This window comes from Panthera tigris, chromosome C1, assembly GCF_018350195.1.
Source record: "Panthera tigris isolate Pti1 chromosome C1, P.tigris_Pti1_mat1.1, whole genome shotgun sequence".
NCBI classification, from domain to species: Eukaryota; Metazoa; Chordata; class Mammalia; order Carnivora; family Felidae; genus Panthera; species Panthera tigris.
This window is the reverse complement of record NC_056667.1, coordinates 58142200-58169766: the sequence shown is the minus strand read 5'-3', so window position 1 is coordinate 58169766 and position 27567 is coordinate 58142200. Positions and strand designations below refer to the sequence as shown.

Sequence of the window (27567 nt, the reverse complement as noted above, 5' to 3'; positions counted from 1 at the left end):
ATTAGCAATGAGCATACCTAATGCCTATGTCTTGATTTCTACTTATCATTTGCATTAAAAGGAACTAGACTTCTTAAAGAAAAAAAATGATTCCAGGTCTGTGTCAGAGGGAAAAATACAGCTATAAAGTACATTATTGGGAAAATTGATAACATTTGAATATAGGCTATGAATTTGATAACAGTGTTTATCAATATCAATTTTCCTGATTTTGTTAATTGTACTATAGTTATGTAAGAGAATGTCCTTGTTTTTAGAAAATATTCACTGAACTATTTAGTGGTAAGGGGTCACAAATGTCTCCAGTTTACTGTCAAATAGTTCAGAGAAAAATCATCTATCTATCTATCTATCTATCCATCATCTATCTTTCTATCACCTATTGAGAGAATGCAAATGATAAAAACAATTGGGAGAAAAAGTAAACAATTGGTTAATGTAAATAAAAATATTCCTTGTTCTCTTCACTTTGCCGTAAGTTTGAAATCATATCAAAACAAAAGTTTAAACAATATCTTCAATGGCTTCTTGTGTCAGTCAGTATAAGACTTAGTTTCAAAAATGGCCAAAAAGTGTCCACATTGTCATGTGTACCTTCATTGCTTCTCTGATGCCGTCTTTTCCATCATTTTCTCTTTCACTGCTTTATCCTCAGATGTCCTTGTAACATATCCATCTTACAAGATGTCCTTGTTACATCCCTCATGTCCTTTAAGTCTATGCAAAAATCTCACCTTCTCAATTGGACCTTCTTCTTTTCCGTTACATCCTGCCTTACCCCCAACCTTCACACTCTTGATCTTCTTCACCCTGTTTTACTTTTTCTCTTCCATGACACCTATTAACTTTCTAACAACCATATGACTTATATGTCTTATTTCTGTCCTTTTGCCATTCTCTAGAATGTGAGTCCCACAGACAAGAGTTTTGTCTGCTGCCTTTTCTGGTATATCCTAAGACCTGGGACAGTACAAGTCACTCGATAAATATTTGTTGAATGGAAGAATTATTACTATCACATTGTCAGATTACCTCTGGGAAACATTTACTCTTTTGAATATTAATATTTAAGGATATTTTTTCTTTATAGTTCTTAGCTCACTGTAGTTAGTGTCTATTAGGTATTAATATCTGTCATCATGTTAAAGCAGTATAGTTTCAGCTATTTCTGAAGCATATATCTAACTTAATTGGAATAATTTAAGGAGTTTAGAGAAAGTACTTAAGAAAGCCATCTGAGCTTCACAAGGAGGCAGTAAAATGCTCTGGCTCCTTCTTTTTATCATCTGTTCCTCAGCTTTGAAGGTTTGGAAATAAGAAACTGGCTCACACTAATCAAAACTCATGAGATATACTGGTGAGCATACCAGTTTAAAGAATTCTAGTGAGAAATAAAATTTCTACAGATATCAGATATTTGAATCTTCTACTCAACTTATTTTCCTTAAGAACTTGACCTGCAGTTCAACAGATAAGTACAAAGTTACTTTCGTGGAATCAGAAAAAAAGGAATGAATTAGATTATGCTAGCCCAGTGAATACATTTTTCTGTCTAAGGACGGATCATCTAGGAATATAGTATTGGAAAATCCACTCCTCTGTACAGGCCATTTTCTCACTTCATGATGTTGAAAAGGATAGTATTATAACTGTGTTTGGAACACTCCCCCTTTTGAAGTTTCATGTTGATATTCAGTTCACACATTTCTTCCTTTAGTCATTTTAGTACACACCTAAGCCACAGTCAAGCCCTATTGCTATTGGTTTCCAAAGGAAATCACATTGTTCTTTGAAGATGATACGCTGAATTCATTAGTTTAGCTTTTAGAGGTGGTATGAGGTGATTCCTCCACTGTAACTCATGTCTCTATTGTCTTCAATTAGATAACAAAGAAAATGTTTAATAAAAGCTGCCTAATACTTAATCAAATTAAAACATTCCTGAACAAAGTTAGGCTTCATGAAGTTCTAAAATCTCACTAGGTCACTGGTTCTGGACCACAATACAGAAAAAGCACTTCTTCCTATTCCTTCCCCTAAGTGCAGGTTAAAAGTCCTGGACATGATATATAAAACAAACATAAGAAGACTGTGAAGGTATAGAGAAGACTGACCAACTATGAACCTTGGAACCCAGGAAAGACCAAGATGGCCTTCCTTTTTGATTCCTATATCCTGGACTGGGTACTGGAGAAACCATACCTGGAAAAGCTGATGGGAACTGACGAAAAAGAGCCCTCATAAAATCTAGTTCTTCCTGGCAAAGGACAAAGAAAGGAACAGCTTAATAAGATGAAAAATTTTTAAATAATAACTGCCCTACTGCAGAAGTGCACCATTGAACAAAATGCAGCTCTAGCCCCATCACTGTCAGCAAAAGCTGAGTGGGGATCCTAGACTTCTACCCTTGCCGGGCTGTAATAGAGCCCTGCAGTGTGATGTCAGAGAAGCCAAGCGGGGAGATGGGACTCCCACCCTCATCCAGTGGTAGCAATCCTCTCCCAACAGTGTCAGTGGAAGTCAGCCAGGATCCTGGGCTTCTGTCCCCACCTGGCGGTAATAATGCACCCTCCCATCTCCGCAGAAGTGATACAAGAGGAAGCCAGTTGGGGAACTTTCACTACCAGCCAGCAGGAAAACAATTTCCTTCTTGCAGTGTCAGTAGAAAATATTAATACTTTTCTGACGTGGATCTCAATGTATGCAGAGGAAGTATTTAAGATAATTATATTACAAGTGAAAAGCAGTAAAGTAACTCAAAGGGAGTGAAAATTTCCACATTTGATTCTGAAAGTAGTAGACCTTTGTGGTGATGGAAGAATTCTGTATCTTGATTACAGTGCCGGCCACAGGAATCTATATACATGTGATAAAATGACATGGAACCATATACAACATTGTACCAATATAAATTTCCTGTTTTGACATCATACTATAGTTAATGCAAGATGTAACCATTGGGAGAAAGTAGATGAGGGTACCCAAGGACTTTTCATTATTGCAGCTTTTTGTAAATCTATAATTATTTCAAAATAAATAGTAAATAATAAAATTTTAAGAGATCTTTATTAGGGCATATTTGGAAACTTCTCCTAACCATGCAAAAACATAAGAAGCATACGATAAAGAGTTGGTATAAAATTATTAGAGCAGATTTCCTCAGTAATTGGTTGGGGGAGGGGAGATTCATAGTTATTCATGACCTATTTGTTTCAGGGAATGCAATTTTGTTTTGATGTTGATATTATTATCAATTTCTGCTTTTTCTTTTTAAATTTGAGTATAGTTGACACAATATTATATTGGTTTCGGGTGTATGATTCGACAAGTTTTATACATTATGTTATGTTCACAACTGTAGCTACCTATCTGTCCCATGACACTGCTGTTACAAAGTCATTCAACTTCTTTTTATGTAGTCAATAATAACACTATATAAAAGCTCATGAGTCATCTTGTCTGGTCATTAATACAACTGACAAGTTTTTAGCATTTCCTAAAGAAAAGATGATTTGGGGCGCCTGGGTGGCTCAGTTGGTTAAGCATCCGACTTTGGCTCAGGTCATGATCTCACGGTTCGTGGGTTCAAGCCCCGCGTTGGGCTCTGTGCTGACAGCTCAGAGCCTGGAGCCTGCTTCAGATTCTGTGTCTCCCTCTCTCTCTGCTCCTCCCCCACTCAGGTTCTGTTTCTCTGTCTCTCAAAACTAAATAAACATTTAAAAAATTAAAAAAAAAAAAGAAAAGAAAAGATGATTGATTATCTTCAGCTATCAGGGAATAGCAGCAGATACCTTGGAAGCCTGCAAGGATTTTTTGTTTTGTTTTGTTTTGCTTTTTTCCTCCTTCAAGAAAGTGAAAAAAAAAAAAATAGAAAGGAGTCTCTGGATCTATTAGTGGCACAAGTAGATAGCAGCATCAAACTGTGATAGCCAAATAATCCGGACCTCATTGCCCATGTGTGTCTGATTTTTTATCTACAGTGAAAATCCTTCCTGTCCTTCCAACCTATAGAAAACATTTTCTAAGTTTCTTCAAAGCCCAGATCACTTTTCTGGGAATTTATCCCATCATCCCCCTAACAGTCCCATTTGAACTATGTGATCTTCTCCACTGGTCACAATTGATTAGACTAGTAGAGGAAAGGAAATCCTATACTAATTTGGAACTGGGACACACAGACTCAAATTGAATAAACTTAAGGTCCAATGTTGCCAGTTTTCTATCGTCATTACTTCTTCTGAATCATGAAATATTCCAAACACAGGAAAAAACCTACCCAATTTCTTCCTACTGTAAGTTAACAGATATTAATGTACTACCATATTTCTTTCAAATTTCTTTTTTACTAAAAAACTTATGAACATTTAGATATAGAATTAAAATTAAAAAGGCTAGTACAAGATGTACCAACCACCAAGATATAAAAATAACCAAATTTTTGTCACATTCATTTATTTTTTAATTATGTTTTAATTGTGGTTAAGACACATAACACAAAATTTTTAAGTGTGCAATTCAGTATTGTTAGCTATATTCACATTGTTATGGAATGGATCTCTAGGACTTTTTCATCTTGCAAAACTGAAACTCTATGCCCTTTGAACTATTTCTCATTTCCTCGTCCCCCAGCCCCTGGCAACCACAATTCAACTTTCTGTTACTATGAATTTGACTACTATAGATACCACACAGAAGTGGAACTATTCACTAATTGTCTTTGTGACTGGTTTATTTCGCTTAGCATAATGTCTTCAAGGTTCATCCTTGTTGTAGCATGTGACAAGATTTCGTTATTTTTTCACACTAAAAATATTACAGTGTATATATTTTCCACAACTTCTTTTTACATTCACCGATTGATAGACATTTGGGTTACTTCCACTTCTGGGCTATTGTGACTACTGCTTCAATGAACTTGGGTGTGCAAATATCTCTCTGAGGTTCTTTCAGTTCTTTTGGATATATATACAGAAGTGGGACCACTGGATCACATGGTAATTGTAGTTTTATGTTTTGAGGAATCTCTATACTGTTTCCCACAGTGGCTGCACCATTTTACATTCTCATTCACAGAATGCAAGGCTTCTATTATCTTCACATTCTCACCAACACTAGTTATTTTCTGGTTTTTTTTATAGTGGCCATCTTAATAGGTGTGAGGTGATCTTGCATTGGGATTTTAACTTTCATTTCTTTAATGATTTCTTTAGATGTGCATTTCTTCATATGCTTGTTGGGCATTTGTATATCTTTTTTGGAGAAACGTCCATTGAAGTTTTTTGCTCATGTTTAAATTGGGCTGCCTTTTGTTGCCATTGAGTTGTAGGGGTCCTTTATGGATTCTGGGTATAACTCCGTATATAATATTTGCAAATATTTTCCCTCATCTGAAGATTGTCTTTCACCCTGCTGACTATTTTCTTTGATGTGTAGAAGTTTTGAAATTTCATGTATTCTCATTTGTCTGTTTTTACTTCTGTACTTTTGGTGTCATACCAAAAAACCATTGCCAAATTTAATGTCATGAAACTTTCCCCCTATGTTTTCTTCTAAGGTCTTATGTCTCACATTCAGGCCTTTAATCCATTTTGAGTTAATTTTTGGTAAATGGTATAAGATAAGGATCCAACTTCATTCTTTTGAATGTGAATATCCAGTTCTCCCAACACCAATTGTTGAAGAGACTGTTCTTTTCTCCATTGCGTAGTCTTAACACTTTTGTTGAAGTCATTTGACCATATGCAAAAGGTTTTATTTCTGGGCTCTCTATTCTATGCCATTAATCTATATGTCTGTTTTTATGCCAGTACCACACTGTTTTAATTAATGTAGCTTTGTATAACTTAATGTATTTTTTTAAAAAACTGTTCACAATTTTCCTTCTTTATATATTTTACAGCAAATATCAGACCACATAATTTTAGCCCTATGTGATTCAATATAAATCTCTAAAAATTGTGGACATTTTCTTTTCAGAAAGTATCATCATTACTTAATAAGATTGGCAATGTTACTTTGTTATCATCCCATACCTAGTCCAAAATCAAATTAGGAATTGTCTGGAAAATGTGTCCATTGATTTATTTGAATCAGGATCCGAACAAGGTCCCCACTTTAATTTGATTACATCTTGTAAGTCTCTTTTGATTCAGAGAAGTCCTACCCTTCCTCCTTTTCCCCTCAGGCATTGATTTATCGAAACTGGATTAGTTGTCCTATAGAATGCCTTACATTCTGGATTGTTTACATCCTTGTTCTGTCACTTAACTTGTAAATGGAAGTTAACTGGTGGCTTAATTGTATGATCATTTAACTATACATTGAAATTCACTCAGAACTTTGATTTTTTTTTTCATATCTATATGCAGTTTTCTTAATTCACTTGCAAACTGGAGATTCTGGGGACTTTTCCTAGTTTCACTGGTTATTCTCAGATGCCTTCCCATGTTTCCACCCAGAATATGTAGGTCTTCTTCCCTTAGTAATGAATGTTTGTTGGCAAATTTTTTGAACCCTGAGTTGGAGTTCAACCAGTGGAGTACACCGGCTGTCTCCATTCATTTCTCACTATTCCTGCCACCCAGCCGTGTCCTTATTCTGCTACTGTAGGTAATTTATCACTTGTGTTCACAATCTGAAGTTTTTGGAAATATCTTGCCTTCTAGTTTATACAGATGTTGTCAATGGATTTCTCATTTGTTATCCTAATTCATTTGCTTATTTTTCAGGAGGAATTTTTTGGAGATTAAAAATCAACCTTGCTGCCAAGATCACATCACTGGAAGTTTCTCAACTTTCTTTTTGTTAAGGAAAGAAAATTATCACAGAAAAACCACACCTCCCAACCAATTCTTTTTCACTTTTTCCCCTATGCCCACCCCTAAAGGTAACCCCATCCAGAAGTTCCCATGCATGTTTTTTTTTCACTTTTACTACATGTATATGCATCCATTAAATTTGTATCCTACTGTTTTGTGAGTTTAGAATATTTACATATATGTTGTCATATTATATGTATGATTTGCTACTTGGTTTTCTTCACTCATAATTGTATTTCTTGAAATTTATCCATATTGAAACGTGAAGCTCTAGATCATTAATTTTAACTGCTGTAGAGTGTTCCATAGTTTGAAGAAAGCATAATTTGTCAGTTCTCTGACAAGAAAAATTATTCCATTTCACTATAATAAGTAGCAGTACGAAAGAAAGAAAGGAAGGAGAAAAGAAAAGAAAAGAAAAGAAAAGAAAAGAAAGAAAAAAAACCAGTGAACATGTTAGTTTGTGCCTATCAGCATGAGTTTCTCTAAGATAAATATTTAGGAGTGGAAGTGTCGGGTCAAAGGGCATTTGCATCTTCTTATGTTCATATGTGTAAGAGTTTCCTCCATGTGTATCTATACTGAAATTTGTGATGTTTTCACTTCTTATATCCTTGTAGGCGTGAAATGGTATCTCATTGTTAATTTATTTTACATTTTCCTGATTGAAATGTGAGGTTGAGAATCTTTCTTATTGATGATTTGGTTTTCTTCTGTGACTGGCCTGTTTATGAAATTTCTCCTGGTTTACATGTCAATTTCTTAATGATTTTCGAAGGTCTTAAAAATATCTTCTAGATAATAACCCTTTTTTGGCATGTATTAAGTACAATGGATTTTCTTAGTGTCTTCTGTAAATCTTCTCTGTCTCTCTCTTTCTCACCCTCTCTTGTTTTTTCAATTTCTATCTCTGCCTCTACCAGTGTCTCTATTCCAACAACTCTTTCTCTCTCTATAGCCCAGACTTTGTCCATGAAAACATCTTGGGAAACAGGCAGCATACCAGTCTTTTCATTTTCCCAAATCTTTCTCAAACCCATGACCACCACTTACATTTCTTTCTGGAACGTCCTTTCTTTCTGAAGCATTGACACTCAGTAACCAGATATTAAGAACAGAAGAATTCTACCTTTACGGACAACCTGTTTGTCAGTTGTAATCATGTTCTGTATATTAGTTTAAGTTCAACTGGTGTTTTTCCTTTTTATAGCATTTCTCTTATTACACTTTTCCTTATTCTGGATCTTTCCTATTCCCTATCTTTATCAGGATTTTGCAAGTCTGGTGAGTGCAATAAACAAAATGTTAATTGTGTGGTGGGTGAGGATATGGATAATAGGAAAAAGAAAAATAAATTCAAATTCTTTTATAAACATAAACCATGCATTGAATGAGAATTTGATGTTATGGCAAAATAAAAGTTGAGGTGATAATGTCAATTTATTTAAATGGGTAGATGTCAAAGTCAAAATGATTTGGAAAATAAAGAAAAGTTTCTAGAACATACCAGATTATATTATCACATTGTCTCCACACACACACAAAAATGGTGTTAATGCACAAATGCCTCTCGAAGATTATGTAAGTTTGTGAGTCTGAAGTAATGCTATTTTGAATATTAACATCTAGTTAATATAACTTCTTAAAGTGAAATATATGGAATAAAGGTTTTCTTTGCTTTGTTTTCCTTTTTTTATCTTTCTCTTTGGCTTTTCTTTAGCATAGACTAGAGAAATAAAGTCACCTGTAAACGCTTAGAGTTATTTATTTGGATTCCAATTTAAACTTTCCATTATTTTTATTTTTATTTTTAAACACAGGCATTTGTTTGGTTTCATGAGAAAGCCCTCAGTTTTGTTCTCTTCTTACCAAAGTTCTTAAAATGGAAGTATTATTTTAACATTTGACAATAATAGACCAAAGAGGGTGATAACATCCAAGTCCTAAGTAGGTATTTCATCACCTAGAATAATATTTTTAACGAGAAAATGCATTAGACAAAGAAGAGTAGGGGATTCTAATTATAATAATTATAACTGGAAGAAATAGCTGACCTGGGATAACACATCTAGTCCAAGTTTGTATCCAATATAAATTTTTAAATCTAAAAAAAAAATCTAAATAATATTTAGATTCTAAGTGATGAGTCAGATTTGGAGACAAAAATAGTAGCACGTAATGTTTAATCTGTTCAAAAATAGGAATGATTTCATTTAAAAAATGACAAACATTCTTCAGAGTTCCAGGCCTCCCAGTTATTTTAACATAACAATTTATCTTGGAGGAAGGCTCATAAACTCTGCACTGTTTAGTTTACTCCTGCACCTTGCAGGAGTTCACTTAGGAAATTGACTCTTAATTTGGTTCAAAAGGTCAGTGCCCTTAAATTAGGGTTTTGTGCAATGCAGAATACAAAAAGGTCAATAATATTATTTGAAAACATCATTATTACTTTGCACTCTATTTAAGCCTATATTACCCTCAAAAGAAATTAATTATCTTGGTGATTTTGTACCTCATTTGCCTCAAAGTTTTTTTTTTGTTTGTTTGTTTTAATGATAAATGTAATATCTATATTAACTTCAGGTTGTACCTTGAACAAAATCTCACTCTGATTTACAGAATAACTGAAACCATTCTCAAAAATGTCCAATATAATAAAGGACAGGTAAGCTTCTTGTTTCATAACATTTTCCAAAAAGGCTTTTATTTCCAAGTAAATTTGATCTATTCTTATTTGCTATTAATTTAGCGGCCATGACCTGAATTTGATTTATTTATCTAGCTAGCTCATAAATCTTTGTATTAAGTCTTTGTATGTACTAGGCAATGATTTACCCATGACTCAAATTTTTAATTCTTCCTTCCATAAATTAAAAAAAAGTTAGAATTTCTGTTTTTATCCTCGAATATTCCTGGATAATAATTCCAATAACTTATCTCTTACATAAGTCTGGATTAAAGAGATGATTGAAATTCATAACAAATGTCATTTTTGTCTCTCACATTATCCTACTACTTAGAACTATGAAATAAGGCAGTTTCATATTTGTAGTGCTTCACCCATATCAATAATCCTGTGAAAACTCAATGGACTCTTAGTGAAAAAGAGTAGTTCCTGCTCCAAGGTCCCTGAATGAGAATAATCTGCAACCTTGTGGTAGATTCTAGGACATAGAGCAATGCCAAGAACAAATGCTAGTTCCCACCAAAGGTAGGAGACTGCAAACTGGGTTAGGCCCAGGTTCTGGAAAGGCCTGGCAGCTAGAAGATTTTGAGATGAAAATAAAGTGATCTCTGTTACTTTCCAGCCCATCCAAGACCAATCAATAGGTCAGCAAACAGAAAAGATATTGAAATAAATATTATGTATTTAGTTCCTCCAATATGCTAGTGTTAGCATAGATCCATATTGCCAGGTTAGTGCTTATCATCCATGTGAACAAGAATGTAACCTCCCTGTGCTGCAGTTTTCTTATCTATAAAATAAAGACAACACATTTGCTAAAATAGTTCAGTACATTTGTTCTTAGGATAGTGCCTAACACACACAAAAAAAAGCATTCTTTAAGTATTTGCTATTATTGCTGTATTATTGTTGTGATTATTAATATAATGAGTGGCACACCGATATGACACGTTGTGACAGAAGCTTAGCAAAGATTCTGTTGACTTAACTTCTCTCATCATTTCGGACACCAAATCATGATCACAATTATGTGTAAGGTCCTAATAGCTCAGGTATATCTCTGGAACAACACCAGATGGATTTTATTTTTTTCCCTGAAGAATGGATCCTCTAATTAAACCTAATCATGAAAGGGTGACTGGGTGACTCAGTCTGTTAAGAATCTGACTTCGGCTCAGGTCATGATCTCACAGCTTGTGAGTTGGAGCCCTGTGTCAGGCTCTGTTCTGACAGCTCAGAGCCTGGAGCCTGCTTCAGTGTCTGTCTGTCTCTCTCTCAAAAATAAATAAACATTAAAAAAAATTTTTTTAATTAATAACAAACAAACCAACATAATCATGACTCATTAAGAGCCAGAGGTTTTTAAACAGTGCTTTTCAGATGGCCACCAGTTTCAGGGAAGGATTTGCTCTATGGTAGCCTGGAGGTCCCAATGCTTTCATCCCAAGATGATTTTTATCTTCCACTTGGAGGTGGGGTGGAATGACTTGTGACCACGTTAGCCCACTTTGAGGGCCTTGACTTAATGTGAAAATCTCAGGTTCTATTTCTGAGCTTTGCAACAGACTGGGGGCTGGGTCTCTGCATCTCAGCACATGGACTTCAGCTGCCAGGTAACCAGGTAACCCATCTGCTTACCACTCATGGTTCAGTATTTGAGTTTCAGCTCATTCTTCCTCTTCTCCTCTCTTTTTCTTCTCCTTTTTTTCCTCTTTCTTCCTTTCCTTTTGTCATTGGAGATTTTTCTCACTGTCATCTGAGGAATATATTTAAAGGGTACGTTTGCAATACTTCAGACGCAATCCAGTTGTACTGCAGTGGAGGGTCACTCAGTGTTTTTAGTCCATCATCCAGGAAAAAGTGGAAATCAAGATTCCATTTTTTTTGAAAGCCTAATCAGAGTTAGATTTGTGTTTCTTCTGTTGGCAACACTGTGCTAAAACTGACCACAAGGAGGCCTAGTTTTTTCCAGGTTATAGGCTTTTCTACTTTATTCCCACAGCAGCCCAAATTCATGGGAGGAAATTAAGTGTGTGTGCCCAGGATCCTATTTATACCATGTCCTCCAAAAAACTGGTTTTAATTTTCTTTCTTTCCCATCGGTATGCAAACCTTAACAATGCAGTCAGCGGATCTGGCTTTAATCTTGTTGCATTATATTTTACACAGCCATTGTACACATTTTATCTGAAGTAAAAGCATGACTCAGTAAGCATGTGTATGTGTGTGTGGTACACTGTAATCGTAAATTTTTTATTATTTTTCAATGCAATAAGAGAGAGGCTCAAGCACAGGTAATAAAAGAGCTTATCAGAAAACAATTTATTCCTCAGGGAAGGAAGGATTACAAATCTCAGACTTGGTCAGAAATGAAATTTTACAATGTAAACATTCACAATTTCATGCTAAGAACTGCATGTGGAGGTAAAATACATTATTATTACAGGTAGATTCCAATCTTTGGAATGGAGGGGGTCTGCAGGCAGAGGTTTCGTTATTGGATGTCCCAGCTGACTGCTCCAGACTACTCCAGCAGTTACACGCTGGAAAGAAGAAGCAGGTGTTATCAAATGACTGCTCAGGAATGTGACCTAAAGGGGACACTAATTGGAACACAGGCTGGTCATACAGCTCTCTTTGGTGGGTTGTTTTAAATGGTTGTCTGCATCTCTTGATGTCTGTGATCTCTACCTAGGTCACCTTCAACAGCTTCTCTTCCTGTAAACAGGGAAAGGAGTGCCGGGAAATAGGTGAGTGACAGAAAACAAGTGGGAGTCATAGTCACTTCTGGCCCTATTAACCAGTATGACACTACTTGCTAGGTTGGAGTTGAGTTTTAGTAATCCTTAGATATTTGTGGCTGCTTTGTTCAGAAATTGAACCTCAAAGCAATGACTACTGGTGAGTTTGGATGGTGTAGCCAAAATAATTCAGGATTCAAAGGGATCAAATCTCAGCCCCATTACTTGATCACTTTGTAACCTTGGTCTCATAACCTATCTATGTATTATTATTCCAATTTGTGAAATGGCAATTACAATAACTCCCTCTATAGATTAATGTGAAGATAAACTAAGAAAACATAAGGTACAAATACTAGGTGCTCAGTATTTTTTTGGTTCCTTTTTCATCATGCTGTAGGTTAATTGTATCCAACTCTTCCACTCACAAAAATTGGGTTGGGCATTAGAAGACATTTACATATTCACATTGGGGATCAATTCACTCCATCCACACTAACCATTCTCATTGTTGTTCAAACACAACAGACATTCTCCTGCCTTAAGGGGATGGATCTGGCTGTTCCTTCCCCGTGAATATTTTCCCAGTTATGCACATAGCTGACTCTTTCACCTCCTTCAATTCTTTGATCAGATGTCTTCTTCTCATTGTGGTTTATGCCAACAGCCTCATTTAAAATTGCAAACTCTACATGCTTTCCTCCCTGCTCCCATACTGTTGTACTATTGATTCTCCTTACCACACTCTTTTCCTTTTAAAAATATAATTATCACCTTCTGGCACTCTATAATATTTACTTTTCATTATGTTTTTTGTTCATACCTTGCCTTCTCCCACTAGAATGTACACTCCATAAAGGCTAAAATCTTTATTTAACTAATGTATCCCAGGTACCTGTTTCCGGATATATAGTTAGGGGACAATAAATTTTTTTAATGAATGCACACAGGCATTTCAGACTAAATTAGAGTATAGAATTACTCACTTCCATATCCCCAGAGCCTAGAGTATAGAAAGTGTGAAATGTGTGATGGAAAGGATGAAAATAATTGATAAACATAAAATCAACTTCTCAAGAGGGCGAGAAATTACATAAACTCAGGCAAAACCCATCATCATTATTCTCTTCTTTCTGAACTTGACAAGCAAACATACTGGTTTAGGATTTTTTCTATGTTTGACTAGTATAAGAAAGTCAGAAGGTCAAGAAAATGTGGAGAATATTAACAGTTGCCCAAGAACTTTGTGTAATCCTGATGACCATTTATATTCCTGCTGGGTTATTTAAATTTTGAATGCTGATATTTAAACTAACACTGGATTGGGGCACCTGGGTGGCTCAGATGGTTGAGCGTCCGACTTCAGCTCAGGTCCTGATGTCACAATTTGTGAGTTTGAGCCCTGCGTTGGGCTCTGTGCTGACAGCTCGGAGCCTGGAGCCTGCTTCGGATTCTGTGTCTTCTTCTCTCTCTGCCCCTCCCCCACTTGTGCTCTGTCTCTCTCTATCAAAAATAAATAAAATTTTTAAAAAATTTAAACTAACACTGAATTAATATTAATCATTTTTGAAATAAAAGAGCAGTATGATGAAATTCAGATGCACCTCATCAGTGGATAGACCTACATTGCTACCCATGTCATTTTGAGTTTGGCTCAGCAGGATATTGGCATCTGTTCTTTTGGAGTAATCTTATCTCCCTCATCCAAGTGAAGAGACACAACTGATTAAGTCTCTTCTGAGAATCTGTCCTTTGTTATTAGAATTTTTTGCTCTACATAGTGTCAAGAAGGCATTATCTAATACAATCTTAAGAAAATACAACACCACCTTCACACTCAAAAGATGACATCATGCTCAAAGAATTTCTATACAGTCAAACCCAAAATGAAGAATAATTTATAGTTGAGTTATTTGGAGGAATGCAAACCTCCAAATAGATGCATGTTATAAATACAAGCAAAGAAAGTTTATAAAAATCATAGTAAATTTCTGTCAAGAAGGTTGGAATTATCACCTGACCTTTTTCTGTCTCTGTTTTTAGTAGTTAAAATGATAGTCTGTCCCTTGAGATCTCTCTCTAATGGATAGTTTAGAACATATTAACCTGATTTTACACAGCTGCTGTGCTCAGTCAACTGTACTCACAGTGTCATACATGCCTGAACAAGCAGGCATCATGCAAAGGCTTTATGTGATGCTAGCATCTAGTTTTGCCTCATAACTATGCATTTATAAATTAACTGTGCCTTTGTCTTGTCTCCGGATATTAACACAGTTGAGGATTGGACAGGCTTCAATGAAGAAAGATGCCCTAGAGAAGCATGGAAACCATTTATATTCTACTTCATGACTAACACAGTCATTCACTTATTTTTGAACACACAGGTTAAAGGAAATATGCAATAACTCTCTGAGACAATGTGAGGACAGAGAATTAAATCAAGCATTTATGCCATCAAAAATATGTTTTAATGTGTGCAGCAGGCTCAAGTGCTCAAAACTCAAATGTCTCACTTTAAAGTTAGAACTCCCAGGTGGCAAATAAAACCACCAACATATTCATGATTCATTCTTACCTCTTTACATAAGCCTGCAACTGGGAACACAAATAAGGAATATGAAAGCTGACCCAGAATCTATCATTCAATATTATTCTGCTGAAAATGTTACATAAAAGCAGCCAGAAGTCAAGTAGGAAAAATCAAAATACAAGACCATAAGCCCAATTGTTATATTGTTAAAGCATGGATAAATAAAGATGGGTGGTCCTACGTACATGTTCTATATCAATCAGAAGAGATGAAAACCAATCTGCTCCTAAGACTCTGATGGCATAAGTATCACAGAATGAGAAATGTATTAAGTGGTTAGTGCTAAAAGTAACTTTTGAGGACCAGTTGATGTAGAGAATATACCAGAGAAACAGAAGATACCATCTTTGCCTTTCAGTTATATTTCTCTTTTTAAGTTCATCTAAAGATTTGGGCATCAGGTGGCATGATACCCAATAATTGAACTGGCCAGGTGTTTCACTTGGTATCCAGAATTTATAGATTAATATTTATTCTAGTCTGTCATTCCTTTTGTTTGGTAGTATATTAATTATTATGCCCTTTTTACTTCAATTGGAAAATTATTGTTTCCAGGCTTCTCTGCCTAGTCACTGGTCATTTGTTTATACAGGCTATAAAGTGGAGTCCCCAGGGTCTGTTCCTGTTTTAGCTACCCTAATTTCCACCCTGCAATTAACCAAAGGGAAGTGAATATACAACACCGAAAAGGGAGCCAACCAAGGGGCCACAATTAGGTGATTTTAGACAGTGAACATTGGCACAGCTATTAAATTCAATCAACAGGATAAGCACTAAAAAATATGGATCCAGATCACTGGTCAACTATTCAGATGCATGCTCTGGTTCCACAGTGAAAATCCAGAAGCTGTAAGGCCACAGTAGAAATTGCTGCATCCAGTTTAGTCAACAACTCACAGATAGTTATAATTAGGAGTCATCTAATACTCAACTCTTGCCCAAGGTCATAGAGGTCATTAATGACTGACCCAGAGCAAGAACCAAGAATTCCTTACTTAAGTACTGGGCTCTCTCCAACCAATCTTTAACCATGAGGATAATGTAGCTCTAAAATAAATTTGTACATATTTTTATGAGTTCTATGGCATATTTTAATAACCCCACATAATTTCAGATGAATCCCGGTTGAAGTTTCAAGGCTTTTAGTTCACTTTGAAATGACAAGTTATTTACAAATCTTAAATGTACTGAGCTATGTACTAACTTTCTTTTGTTTGTTTACTTGAGCAAAGGGAGGACAAGTAGCCCCAGACCTCAAGCCATTCATGCTGAGGAACTGGACCATATAAATCAAGAACTCAGGAAATAGCAAATACAACTTTAGTCAGTAGTAAATTTATATGCTGGAGTGGCTGAACCGTTTAAAAGTAACGTAAGGCAAGAAAGAGAACAAGGAAGAAGCAAAGTTGAGAAGATAAATTTTTCTTTAAAAACTCCTCTAAATTACCCCTTTTTCAATAGCAGTCTAGCCCAATTTAGATAAGCCAAGATGACTAATTTATTCTTTCAAAACATTGCTTATGTATCAGGATGTTATTTTCTACAATCAAAAAAGTAGTTTGTAGCACATCAGAGCGCTAAGGAAATTAGTGGATGAACAATCCCTTTGAGCAGGGTGCTGCTCACTTAATTTGTTATGGGATCGAACCATCTGATACAAGACAAAACTGATCTGACCATTCACCTTATACTCAAACTAGAAGTAAAATAGAACTAACTGCCTCTTTATTGTTGTCACTTTTCAGTCTTTATGTCACAAAATGTTAGATCTTAAAGTCCCTACCTGACTGCCTGGAGTACTGACTTCCTGCCAGTTGCATTATGTTGTCAAATGAGTAAAAACAAACTTTAATTATATTAAGTCATTGGAATCTGGAGCAACTTGTTATACTAGTGTTATGCTAGTGTTATTTACCCTGACCTGTTACACAAGTAATTTTTCACATAAGTGAGTTTTTTCATGTAGTACACATTATATATAATTTTTCTTCAATACTTGATTCTCCCCTGCCTTCTGTACACCTAGAAGATGTGATTATTGGCCCTTTAAGTTGAATTAAACACTGTGATGGATTCTGACCAATAAATTGTGAGTATAAATTGTACGTAACTGAGATGGTGGAAATCTCATGTTTAATTGCCCAAGCTCTCTTTTACCATGCTGAGTGATCAAGAGGGCTTGGAAATCTCATGTTTAATTGCCCAAGCTCTCTTTTACCATGCTGAGTGATCGAGAGGGCTTGTGTTCTAGGTGGTGCAACCACCACATGGTAGAGTCCTCATTGACCTGGCTTCCTCAGTGACTGGGGAGTTGAGTCTCAAGTCAATCAGCAATGCATATATAATGTGAGCAGGAAATAAGTTGCAACTTTGAAGTTGTTTGTTAGCCCAACACAACTTAACCTATTTTTTTTTTAATTTTTTTTTTCAACGTTTTTTATTTATTTTTGGGACAGAGAGAGACAGAGTATGAACGGGGGAGGGGCAGAGAGAGAGGGAGACACAGAATCGGAAACAGGCTCCAGGCTCCGAGCCATCAGCCCAGAGCCTGACGCGGGGCTCGAATTCACGGACCGCGAGATCATGACCTGGCTGAAGTCCGACGCTTAACCAACTGCACCACCTAGGCGCCCCATCCTATTTTGATTAATATGTGACATACAGGCTAGAATATGTATATTATAGGATGTATATGTGTATATATGCATATATGTATTTAGCCATGTATGTACATATACATATATGTATAAATTTATGTACATCTATTCATATATGTACCTACATATGTATTAACATATAATATATATACACACATAAACACATGTAAGAGGTGTATTAGGCAGAATATGTCTATATGTACACATACACGCATATATACACATATGATTAGTAAATTGTTGCATGAGGAATTTTGATGATTTAACAGTGCTTTATTTTATAGAAAGTGTTTTTAAATTACATCTTTAAAAATGATTTTTAATCAATGTAGATTATTTTTTATAACACCATGACAAAAAGCAAGCCATACACCAAATGATCTGTGCTACAAGTTCTGCAAGGAGCTAATCACAACGTTTGTCCTCTCTGCATTTTAAACAGTATGAAAAATAAACATTAAGAAATAGATGGAATTGTGGATCTCAGAATATTAGCTTTTTCACCCTAAAAAAAGATCCGAATGGATTTTCCTACCCTGTCCCACGTAATGTGAACTGACTCATCCATCTACTTGCAGGGAAGCAGCTAGAGGAGTGTGGTTAATATCTTTGGAATTAAAAAGAACTAGGTTTAAATACCAGACATGCCACTTTCTACCCAGCTTCTCTTAAACAATATATTTTATCTAAGTTTCAGTTTGCTTATCTGTAAAACTGTAATAATACAGCCTACTTACAAGGTGGTTGTGAGATTTAAATGACACATCATACATAACACAGTTCCTGGGATGCGGCAGGGCACCTCTACATATCATGCAGAGGCTAAAGGCTCTGGTTCCTAAGAGTTCAGTGTATGGAACAATTAGCAAACAGGAGAGTGGGTACCATTTGAAGACATGCTGGAGAGGGAAAAGAGACTACTGCTTTGGTCAACAATGATGTTCTCCTCAATCTTATCCTTTAGAGAAAAAAAAAGGGGGGCAATAGGGAAGAGAGAGTCATGGTGATCTTCCAGTATTGTTTCCTCCTGGAAGGACACTCCTTTTGTCTCTGGACTTAGAGGAGTTGATTAATAAACTTTCCCTTCCACCTACAACTACCTTTTCTGAGTCTTTTGCATCGTTGCCATCATTACTACTCAACATTAAAAACTGTCTCCTCTCACTAAGAAGACATGATGATTAAGTGCAATGTGATATACTGAATTGGATCCTGGAAAAGAAAAAGGAAATTAGTGGGAAAACTGGTAAAACCAGAACAAAGTCTGGAATTTAGCTGATAGTAATGTACCAATGTTCATTTCTTAGTCTTGATAAATGTACATGGTTATATAAAATGTTAATGTTAGGGGATGATGGGCTATATATCAGATATACAAAACTCTCTGTACTACCCTTGAAACTTTTTTGTAAATCTAAAATCATTTCAAAATAAAAAAACTTAAAGAAAAAAATCTGTCTTTTTCTATAAGCTTGGGGCCACAATCACTAAGAATCTAGTTCTATGAATAAATTCATGGCAAAGCCTCCTTAAAAGAAATATGGATTAAATAGGGTGAGTCTGAGGGGTAGTTTGGGGTTCATTTTAATATTTTGACTTAAGCATAACATTCTGTAACACTTACAACACTCTGTAGCAAAGCTGAGGCAAGATTGGCATATTTGGTATATCTGCACTAAATGCTAGTGAATAACAAGAGAGACATAAACACTTTAAAAACACACTACAATACGTAGCTGAATTCTCATAATTTTGTGAATCCTAAAAGGTATTCTTTTATTTTGCTTTCAACTTCCTTCTACCTGGGAAAATTCTTTTTAAATATCCAAGAATGATACCTACCCTTCTCAAATTCTAGATCAAGATGGGGAATGTTAGGGGCATCTGGGTGGCTCAGTTGGTTAAGCATCTGACTTTGGCTGAGGTCATGATCTTGCAGTTCGTGAGTTTGAGCCCTGCATCAGGCTCTGTGCTGACAGCTCAGACCTTGGATCCTGCTTTGGATTCTGTGTCTCCCTCTCTCTCTTTTCCTCCTCGACTTGCACTCTGTCTCACTGTCTCTCTCTCTCAAAAATAAATAAAGAATAAAAAAGAATTTTTAAAAAAATAAAGGGGAATGTTAAATGTTCATCCTCACAGTTCCTAGAGGGGTTCCATAGACATCCTTGCTGAATGCAACATTCACATGTCTACATTACAAATAACCTCAATGTTCATGGGATAATGGTAGGAGGCCATTTAATTTCAACAAACAAACAAACAACCTCCTGTGAGTCAACACAGTAGAAAAGAAATGGTTAATATCTTTGGAACTAAAAAGAACTAGGTTTAAATACCAGACATGCCACTTTCTACCCAGCTTCTCTTAAGCAATATATTTTATCTAAGTCTCAGTTTGCTTATCTGTAAAACTGTAATAATACAGCCTACTTACAAGGTGGTTGTGAGATTTAAATGACACATCATACATAACACAGTTCCTGGGATGCAGCAGGGCACCTCTACATATCAGTTCCACGTTCTGTGAAGAAAGCAAGGTTTGATAAAAAATAGAATAGCTTGAAACTATGACTGTCAAGATGGAGACAGAAACAAGTGTCACTCGAGAAGAAAAGGCATACACCTGGCCCTTGTTGGAAGGCATATCTTTTTCATAATTGTACACAGTCTGGATTGTGGTCACAACTGTAGTTCCAGCTTGCCTTTCAATCAGCATATTTCCACCCTCATGTCATTGTTCATGGCATCATGGAAAGATTTACAAGATACACTATACTAGCAGTGTCAAGATCACTGGAAAACACAACTCAGCTGATTATAAATGATAACTTTTTTTCTGTTAATTGCATAGTCACAGACAATTCAGCCAAAATGTGTTTGCTGGTCATTGCTTTAATCTTTCAATACCCCCATTTGGGAGAGAACAAATTTAAAAGTAAGATGATACAAAATGATGGTCATCCTCCTGGTTGAATTGGAAGGCTTCGCCCAAATCAGTGCACATTGGTGCCTTTGAGCTCAAATTCCAAGTAATTGGCAAACGTACACCTGACAACTCAGTGACCAGTAACAATTCTAGGAGCATTGATCTTAGTGGTGAAAACTTGTAATACATATAAGAGCTCTTAGAATAGATTTCAAGGCCTTACAAAACCAACTAATGATATAATGATATTTTATTCTATTTAATTACCAGGCATAATGCAATGTAATTAAATCCAATGGTATGAGGATAACAGTACCAAGATACAATTAAGTTAATCACAACACATGTAAGATCTATTTATGTACCATATAAATCTTCAGACAAGAAGGATCTAAATCTACCCTTAATGAAAATAAGCATTTTTCTTGCATTTGCACATGATAAAAAGATACCAGTTTCCAAATTCTAAACAGTATAGGATAAACAGGCAATAACAGTGTTTTGAAAAACTAGATACTAACATTAACTGATCTTTAAAGAATTGGATTTAAGAGCGTAAGAATTATTTCTTCTAGTTCAGATGCTTAGAGACCCCGGGTGAGAAAAAAATTAAGAATATTGAAGATGAGTATAAAGAGGTTAAATCACTATGTGGCACACCTGAAACATAGGTGTTTTGTGTCCACTGGACTCATATAGCCCTCAATGTAATGGTATTAGAAAATGGGGCCTTTGGGAGGTAATTAAGTTTAGATGAGGTCATGGAACCTTCATTATGGGATCAGTGTCCCTAAAGAAAAAGACATCCCAGAGCTTTCTTCCTTTTCCTCTCTCCACCAAATGTCTGTACAGCAGGAAGGTAGCCATTTACAGGCCAGGAAGAAGGCCCTTACCAGAATCTGACCATGCTAGCACCTTGACCATAGACTTCCCAGCCTCCAGAAGTGTTATAGATAAGTGTCTTTTGTGTAATCCATCTAGTATATGGTATTTTGCTAAAATACTCCAAATTAAGACACTGTCATTTTGAATATTCTTCCCTATTTTTCCATATATTTAACAGTAATAAGTTTTTGGAAACTTTCTTCTTGTGCTCTTTGCCCATTCTACTGTAGTGTTTTTCTTATTGGGCTGGAGGTGATTTTTCTTAAGTATATGTAAACTGTGCCATATTTTTTTTTTGCTAAAATTTCCCCAGTTAAACATATACTTTTAAATATGATCATTTTTGCACACACAGATTTTTTTTATCAAGTCCAGTGTACCAATATATACCAGTATATTTTTCATCATCTTAGAGTTAAAATTAATTCATATTTTCTGATTTTTAAATTATTTCATTTTTATATCAAATTTTTCATTTATCGGGCATTAATTTTGACATATGCTATAACAGGAAGGTCAGCTTGATTTTTGTCCCCAAACATCAATTTTCCTAGCAGAACTTATCAAATAATCTTATTCCCCATCTGTTTGTGATACCTTATTTATTATATAATAAATCCCAAAATATAATTCCTACATATTATAAGAACAGTTTTGGGGCTCTTTCTTCTGAATTCAGATCACATTCTTACTCTTGAGCCAACACTATACTATCTTAATATAGTGTTGCTTTATACTATATCTTAACATTTGGTTACTGTGAATCAAGTTGTAACGGAGGTACCTGGGTGGCTCAGTTGGTTAAGCATCCAACTTCCGCTCAGGTCATGATCGCACAGTTTGTGAGTTCGAGCCCCGCCTTGGGCTCTGTGCTGACAGCTCAGAGCCTGGAGCCTGCTTCGGATTCTGTCTCTGTCTCTCTGCCCCTCCCCTACTTGCTCTCTGTCTCTCTGTCTCTCTCTCAAATATAAAACATAAAAAAATTTTTTTTTTAAAAGATGCAATGTAAAGAGCTAACACTAGTTGAAAAGTAGACTTTAGAGTATGGCCTTTCTGTTTTTGCTCCTGTAGATTTTAAATTCTTATGCAAATCAATGGAAGCATTGCCTCCTCTAAGAAGAATTTTCTAAATTTTTTTTTAATGTTTATACTTATTTTTGAGACAGGGAGAGACGGAGCATGAGCAGGGAAGGGGCAGGGAGAGAGGGAGAGAGGGAGACACAGGATCTGAGGCAGGCTCCAGACTCTGAGCTGTCAGCTCAGAGCCCGTCGCAGGGCTCGAACCCATGAACCATGAGATCATGCCCTGAGCTGAAGTCAGACGCTCAACCAACCAAGCCACCCAGGTGCCCCTAAGAAGACTTTTCTAAATCCTTTTCCTTCTCCCAGGTTGGGTTCGGTGCCTTTCCTCTATGTTGCTTCTTTACATTCTCATAACGTCGCATGAATAGCTTTGTTATGACATATATCTCACTGCATTATGAGAGCTGAGTATTTGACTCTACCAGTGGACTATAGTAAACTCTTCGAATGTAGGAGAATATGTTCTGTATCCATGAGGCCTTGAATAGTTTCTTGCCATATTAGGAGATGGAGAAATTTCCCTTCAATAAATCAATAAATGGTATCAGTTGAACTTTCCCCTAATGTGGATATAGGGGAAAAGGAAATCTAGTGTACAATTTAGGCAATGTTTTCATTAATCTAGGACTTATTACAAATATATACACTATAGTCATTTTAAATACAAATATCTAGGTATAATTCAGCATTGTCTTGATTTTGAATTTTCTTATTCTGCTTCAACAAAAACATTTGAATATCACCATTGGATATTCAAAAGCTTTGGTTTGTATGCAGTTCCTAGTCATTAGCAGTTAAAATGCCCCTTGCAGAGGTACCTGGGTGGCTCAGTCAGTTAAGCTTGGACTCTTGATTTTGGCTCAGATCATGATCTCACGGGTTCATGAGTTTGAGCCCGACACCGTGCTCTGCACAGACAGCATGGAGCCTGCTTGGGATTCTCTCAATCTCTCTCTCTCTCTCTCCCTCTCTTTCTGCCCCTACCACACTCATGCTCTCTTTCTCTCTCTCAAAATAAATAAATAAATTTTTAAAAAATTAGAAAAAAATGTCCCTTGCAGTTTTTCTCTGTTGTCAGCTCTATTTGCTTTTTAAGTCAAACCAATTTAAATCAAGTATCTTCCAAATATCTGGTAATCCCAGGAGGAGCTGAAAGTCTCAACACTTGTTATTTACACTTGAAAAAAAATGACTTTTTGTTGTACACCCCTAACCTCACATGCTACTAGACATTATAACCTTTAGACACATAGTCACATCCCCAGCAGACTTTTGAGGACTAAAGTTTCCAATTAGAGATTTCTTAGGAAACTAACTTGCATCCCAACAGCTACTTAAAAAAAGAGGTCATTGATTTCCTTGGTAACAGCTGTGGACTTTTGTATTTTGAATCAGACTTACACCTCAGCATCAGATGTAACTAGCTTATTAAAGAGACCATACCTTTTACAAGAATTAAATTTAAAAAAATCTGAAGAGAATATTTGTGTTTTCAAATGAAAATATTAGAAGTTTTTGGATAGCTTCTGAGCAACCAAAATGATCATAAAATCTAGCGTCCGGTCTATTGAACTGTGTCAAAAACATTTTGGAATAAACCAATATATAAATAAACATATAAATGCATACACTAAGAAAGGCAGATACCTTTTATAGAACAGAAATAATTGGGTATATGAGCACGAGTGAGCAGTGGAGCAGACAGCCTAGAGAGAGCTAGAGTAACTATAAAAGCTTAGCTGTAAGCTACAAAACAAAGAAGGCAGTCATTTAAAAGAGATTCAAATTGGCAAAACCGATGTGAAGTGGAGCACCAATGAATCTTTTATTAATGCAGTCTAAAACAGCATGTATAATATTGACAAATGCTTCTGCATTCCATGTTTAGTTAATGAGACCATCTTGAAGAATGCATGTTGACCACTTATAACACTCAAGGCTCCCTTTAACCTCTTGCTCCTCAGAAATGTGGCTTTTGAATCATCTATTTATGGCTGGACATGACATTACAAGATTGGAAACTTCACTTTCCCCCTCAGGAGCAAATGGAAGTCACAGCAAGCATCAGCCCTTCCTGCACTCAGCAGCCACAGGGGAGCTCTGGAGCAGAGAGGAAATGATGGATGGATACCACACCTAAGAAAGCCACTGCTTCCTGAAGGATCTGACTATATGGGTTAAGCACAAACTAGTAATGAAGAAAAGAATATTCAGTGTGGCCAAATCCAGGGGATTAAAAACTCATTTCTATTCTCATTTTCCAAGCAGGATTTCAAAGTTTTGATTTTCATAAAAGGGGAATAATATAAATGTTTAATTGCGTTAATAAATAAGAAATAATTATGTTCCAACTAACACTAAATCATAGAGTAAGTTTTCCACATCATTATTAGTGCCAACATGCTTGAGATATAACTTTACCTTCGAGGTGATTTTATATTGGGCGTTAATAGTCTGCCTCATCCCTCCAACTCCTTAGAGCAAAAAAAAATTCCCAGGCAAAGGACTGAAATCTCCACTAGTGGAGAAGTCACCCTTTATGAAGTAAGAATTTATGTTTAAATGCTTCTTGTTCAAATACAAATAGCCCTGAAAACAGAGTATCAAAGCTTAGAAATCTTGAACATTTCAAGTGTAGATTTGCTTATCAAGGTCTTTTTGCTTCAGGGAAACTAGGGGAAGGGAAAACCCTGAGGCTCTTGTGTGGCCTGGGTAATTAGGGTTTCACCAAATAATTACCTGTCCACTTAGAATGCTGGGAGCAGCACAGAGGGAGTGGGACACAGGGATTCTGATGGCATAGAAAAGAGAGACATAGGCCCATAGTTCCTCAAACACCAGGCCTCATCCTTCTTCTAGGCCTCTGCCCTTGAAACTCTGCTTCTCTGTCCCAGCCCCAATGTCACCTCTCTACCCAACTAGTTCCTATTCAACCTTCGAGCCTTAGCATAAATGCTACTTCCTGAGGCAAGCTTTCGTGGGCTCCTAAGATTAGCATGTTGTCATAGAATACTGAAATTTTCCAATTTTGAATATAGCAATACCAATTAATTCTCTAATTATTTTTTAATATCAGCTTCCCAACTGGACTATAAGCATCATCACAGAAGGGCCATAGCTGTATTACTTACCATTTTTTTCCCAGCCCCTAGCACACAGTAAGGACATAAAAAATATGTGTGACAGATTGACTGGTACATTGTGAGTGCATTCAGTAAGTGGAAGTGGAGTGTTATAGCAGCTCCTGTTATAGCATGACAGGAGGGTGATGGATATCTGGGTGGCAATATGAGTCTGCAAAGAGAATGGATAAGGTTGAAGGAAAAAATGAATGAAGGAGGAGATAATCTTTAATTTCACAATTTGACCAAGCTTCGCCCTGTTACTTTGTATTGGCCCTTACGTTTTCTATTTCCTATAGCCTTTGCTTCGAGGGTTTTGGTAGAAACAACAAAAAATCAGACAACAATTTAAATAGTGCCTACCATGTGTCAATGCTGTTCTAAATGCTGCACATATACTAACTCATTTGGTCATCACAGTAACCCTATGAGAGAAAAACTTTTTTATTATCCTCACTTGAAAGTGAAGCAATGAGAGATTAAGTTGTTTCCCAAATTCAACAGGTAGAATATAGTGGACCTAGTGTTAGAACTCAGCACTCCGACTTCATAATGCATGCCCTTAGATGATTTGGTAGGATTACGTACAAAGAGAGTACAGAAGACATCCTCACTTAATTAACATCTATTTCCAACCTTCTTTTCCCTTGCCTATCTCCTTTGTAGAAAAAATCGAATGTTACTGCTTTTCTTGTCTTCTTTGCACCTAGCAGTGGCTTCGTAAGCCATTTCTGATAAATAAGGCATAAGCAGACTATCTTCTGGACAGAAAATCCTTCTGAGAAAGGATTACTTTTCTGAACATGTAATAGTATAAATGTGGGTGTGGCCATCTTTCCCTCTGGTTCCTGCCTGGAACACAGATAATAAGCCCTGGCAGCCATCTTGTACCCAAGAGGGAAACACTGAAGAAACATGAAGAAACATGAAGGTGATAGCCAAAGCCTTGAAATATTGAGGCACTGAAGCAATATCAGCATCTGATCATATTCATTCTTCTTGTATGTGATAAAAACAAACTCCAATTACTCACTCTTGGTAATGTTTTCTATTACTCATAACTGAAGACAAGCTTAAATGATACAAGTCACAGAAAACATTACCAATAGCAGGTAAAAAAGACTTGTAGTTTTGTTTATTTATTTGCTTATTTTACCACACAATAAAAAAGAGTGTCCAAGAGATTTCTGAAGACATGTCAACCTATAATGATAATTTAAGAAAATACTATGAACAGCTAGAATTATGCCCTATTATACCAGAGTTTCAGAAAGAAAACATTCAAAAGGGCTTACCTGAAGATCATTCAAAGGAGATTGTATACAGAGAATTATAGAGTCAAGGAACAAATGGGATAATGAAGCACCCAGAATCTAGCAACAGCAGGAAGCTGGGCAAAAAGAGATAACAGAGTTACCAGAGGTCAGAAAGACCTGGGAAAGCTGGGAAAGAGCCCACTACACAGGAACTTTGTCCATGGAGATACGTAGTCACTGCCAGGGCAATGGTAGTCAGGGCTGGAGCGGGAGGTGGCTGCGTAACTATACCAATACTCCTCTTTTCCGATCCCCTGCCAGAGGCTCCCCTGTTGCAAACCCAACTGGAAGTCAGAGGGCAAGAAGACCCTGGGAGATCCCCTTCATAGAAATCAGTCTCCTAGGGCACTGAAAAAGCAGAGAAGGACTGAGAATAGATTTGGTAGCATTGTGGTCTGGGGCTCAAAGGGAGAGCTGGAACGAAAAACAAGAGGTACAAATGGAGAATACAATCAAACTTGCCTTGGAACAGAGAGAAAATGGATTTCCTCCTCGTCTTTTTTCATAGGTCTCCCTAAACTAACTAAATGTTGAATATTTGGTAAAAGTAGTAAGAATACTTCTAGCCCTTACAAATGGTGTGGCCAATAGCAAGTTACTCAACCATTGTCTTAAGGAATCCCAAGTCCATCTATACCCTGATGGTTCCAGGATCCAAGAGAATGGCTCATCCAATGCCCTACTCTTTTATTTCCTGGACTGACTTAATGATCTTCATTCATACCTATTCGTGACTA

The 27567-nt window shown here is 36.2% G+C and overlaps 1 protein-coding gene and 1 long non-coding RNA gene across 6 annotated transcripts in view; one reads left to right on the top strand and one right to left on the bottom strand.

The window, feature by feature from the left end:
• PTGER3 (prostaglandin E receptor 3) overlaps positions 1–10705 on the top strand; it is a 180011-nt gene extending 169306 nt beyond the window's left edge. For 2 of the 3 annotated variants that reach the window (XM_042997564.1, XM_042997559.1), the window contains one exon: positions 6729–9349. In XM_042997564.1, the coding sequence (XP_042853498.1) occupies positions 6729–6749 (21 nt within the window). In that variant the 3' untranslated portion in view covers positions 6750–9349. Of the gene's footprint in view, positions 1–6728; positions 9350–9404 lie in introns of those variants that run through there. The other variant, XM_042997560.1, reaches the window with a different exon arrangement.
• Positions 10706–11802: 1097 nt separating this feature from the next.
• Positions 11803–27567, bottom strand: part of LOC107180332 — an 89711-nt gene continuing 73946 nt past the window's right edge. Inside the window, exons 4-5 of one of the 3 annotated variants that reach the window (XR_006221588.1) lie at positions 19933–20019; positions 11803–12225 (exon numbers count right to left, since the gene is read on the bottom strand). This is a non-coding gene — a long non-coding RNA (uncharacterized LOC107180332). The remainder of the gene's footprint in view (positions 12226–19932; positions 20020–27567) is intronic. The other 2 variants (XR_001511108.2, XR_001511110.2) reach the window with 2 other exon arrangements.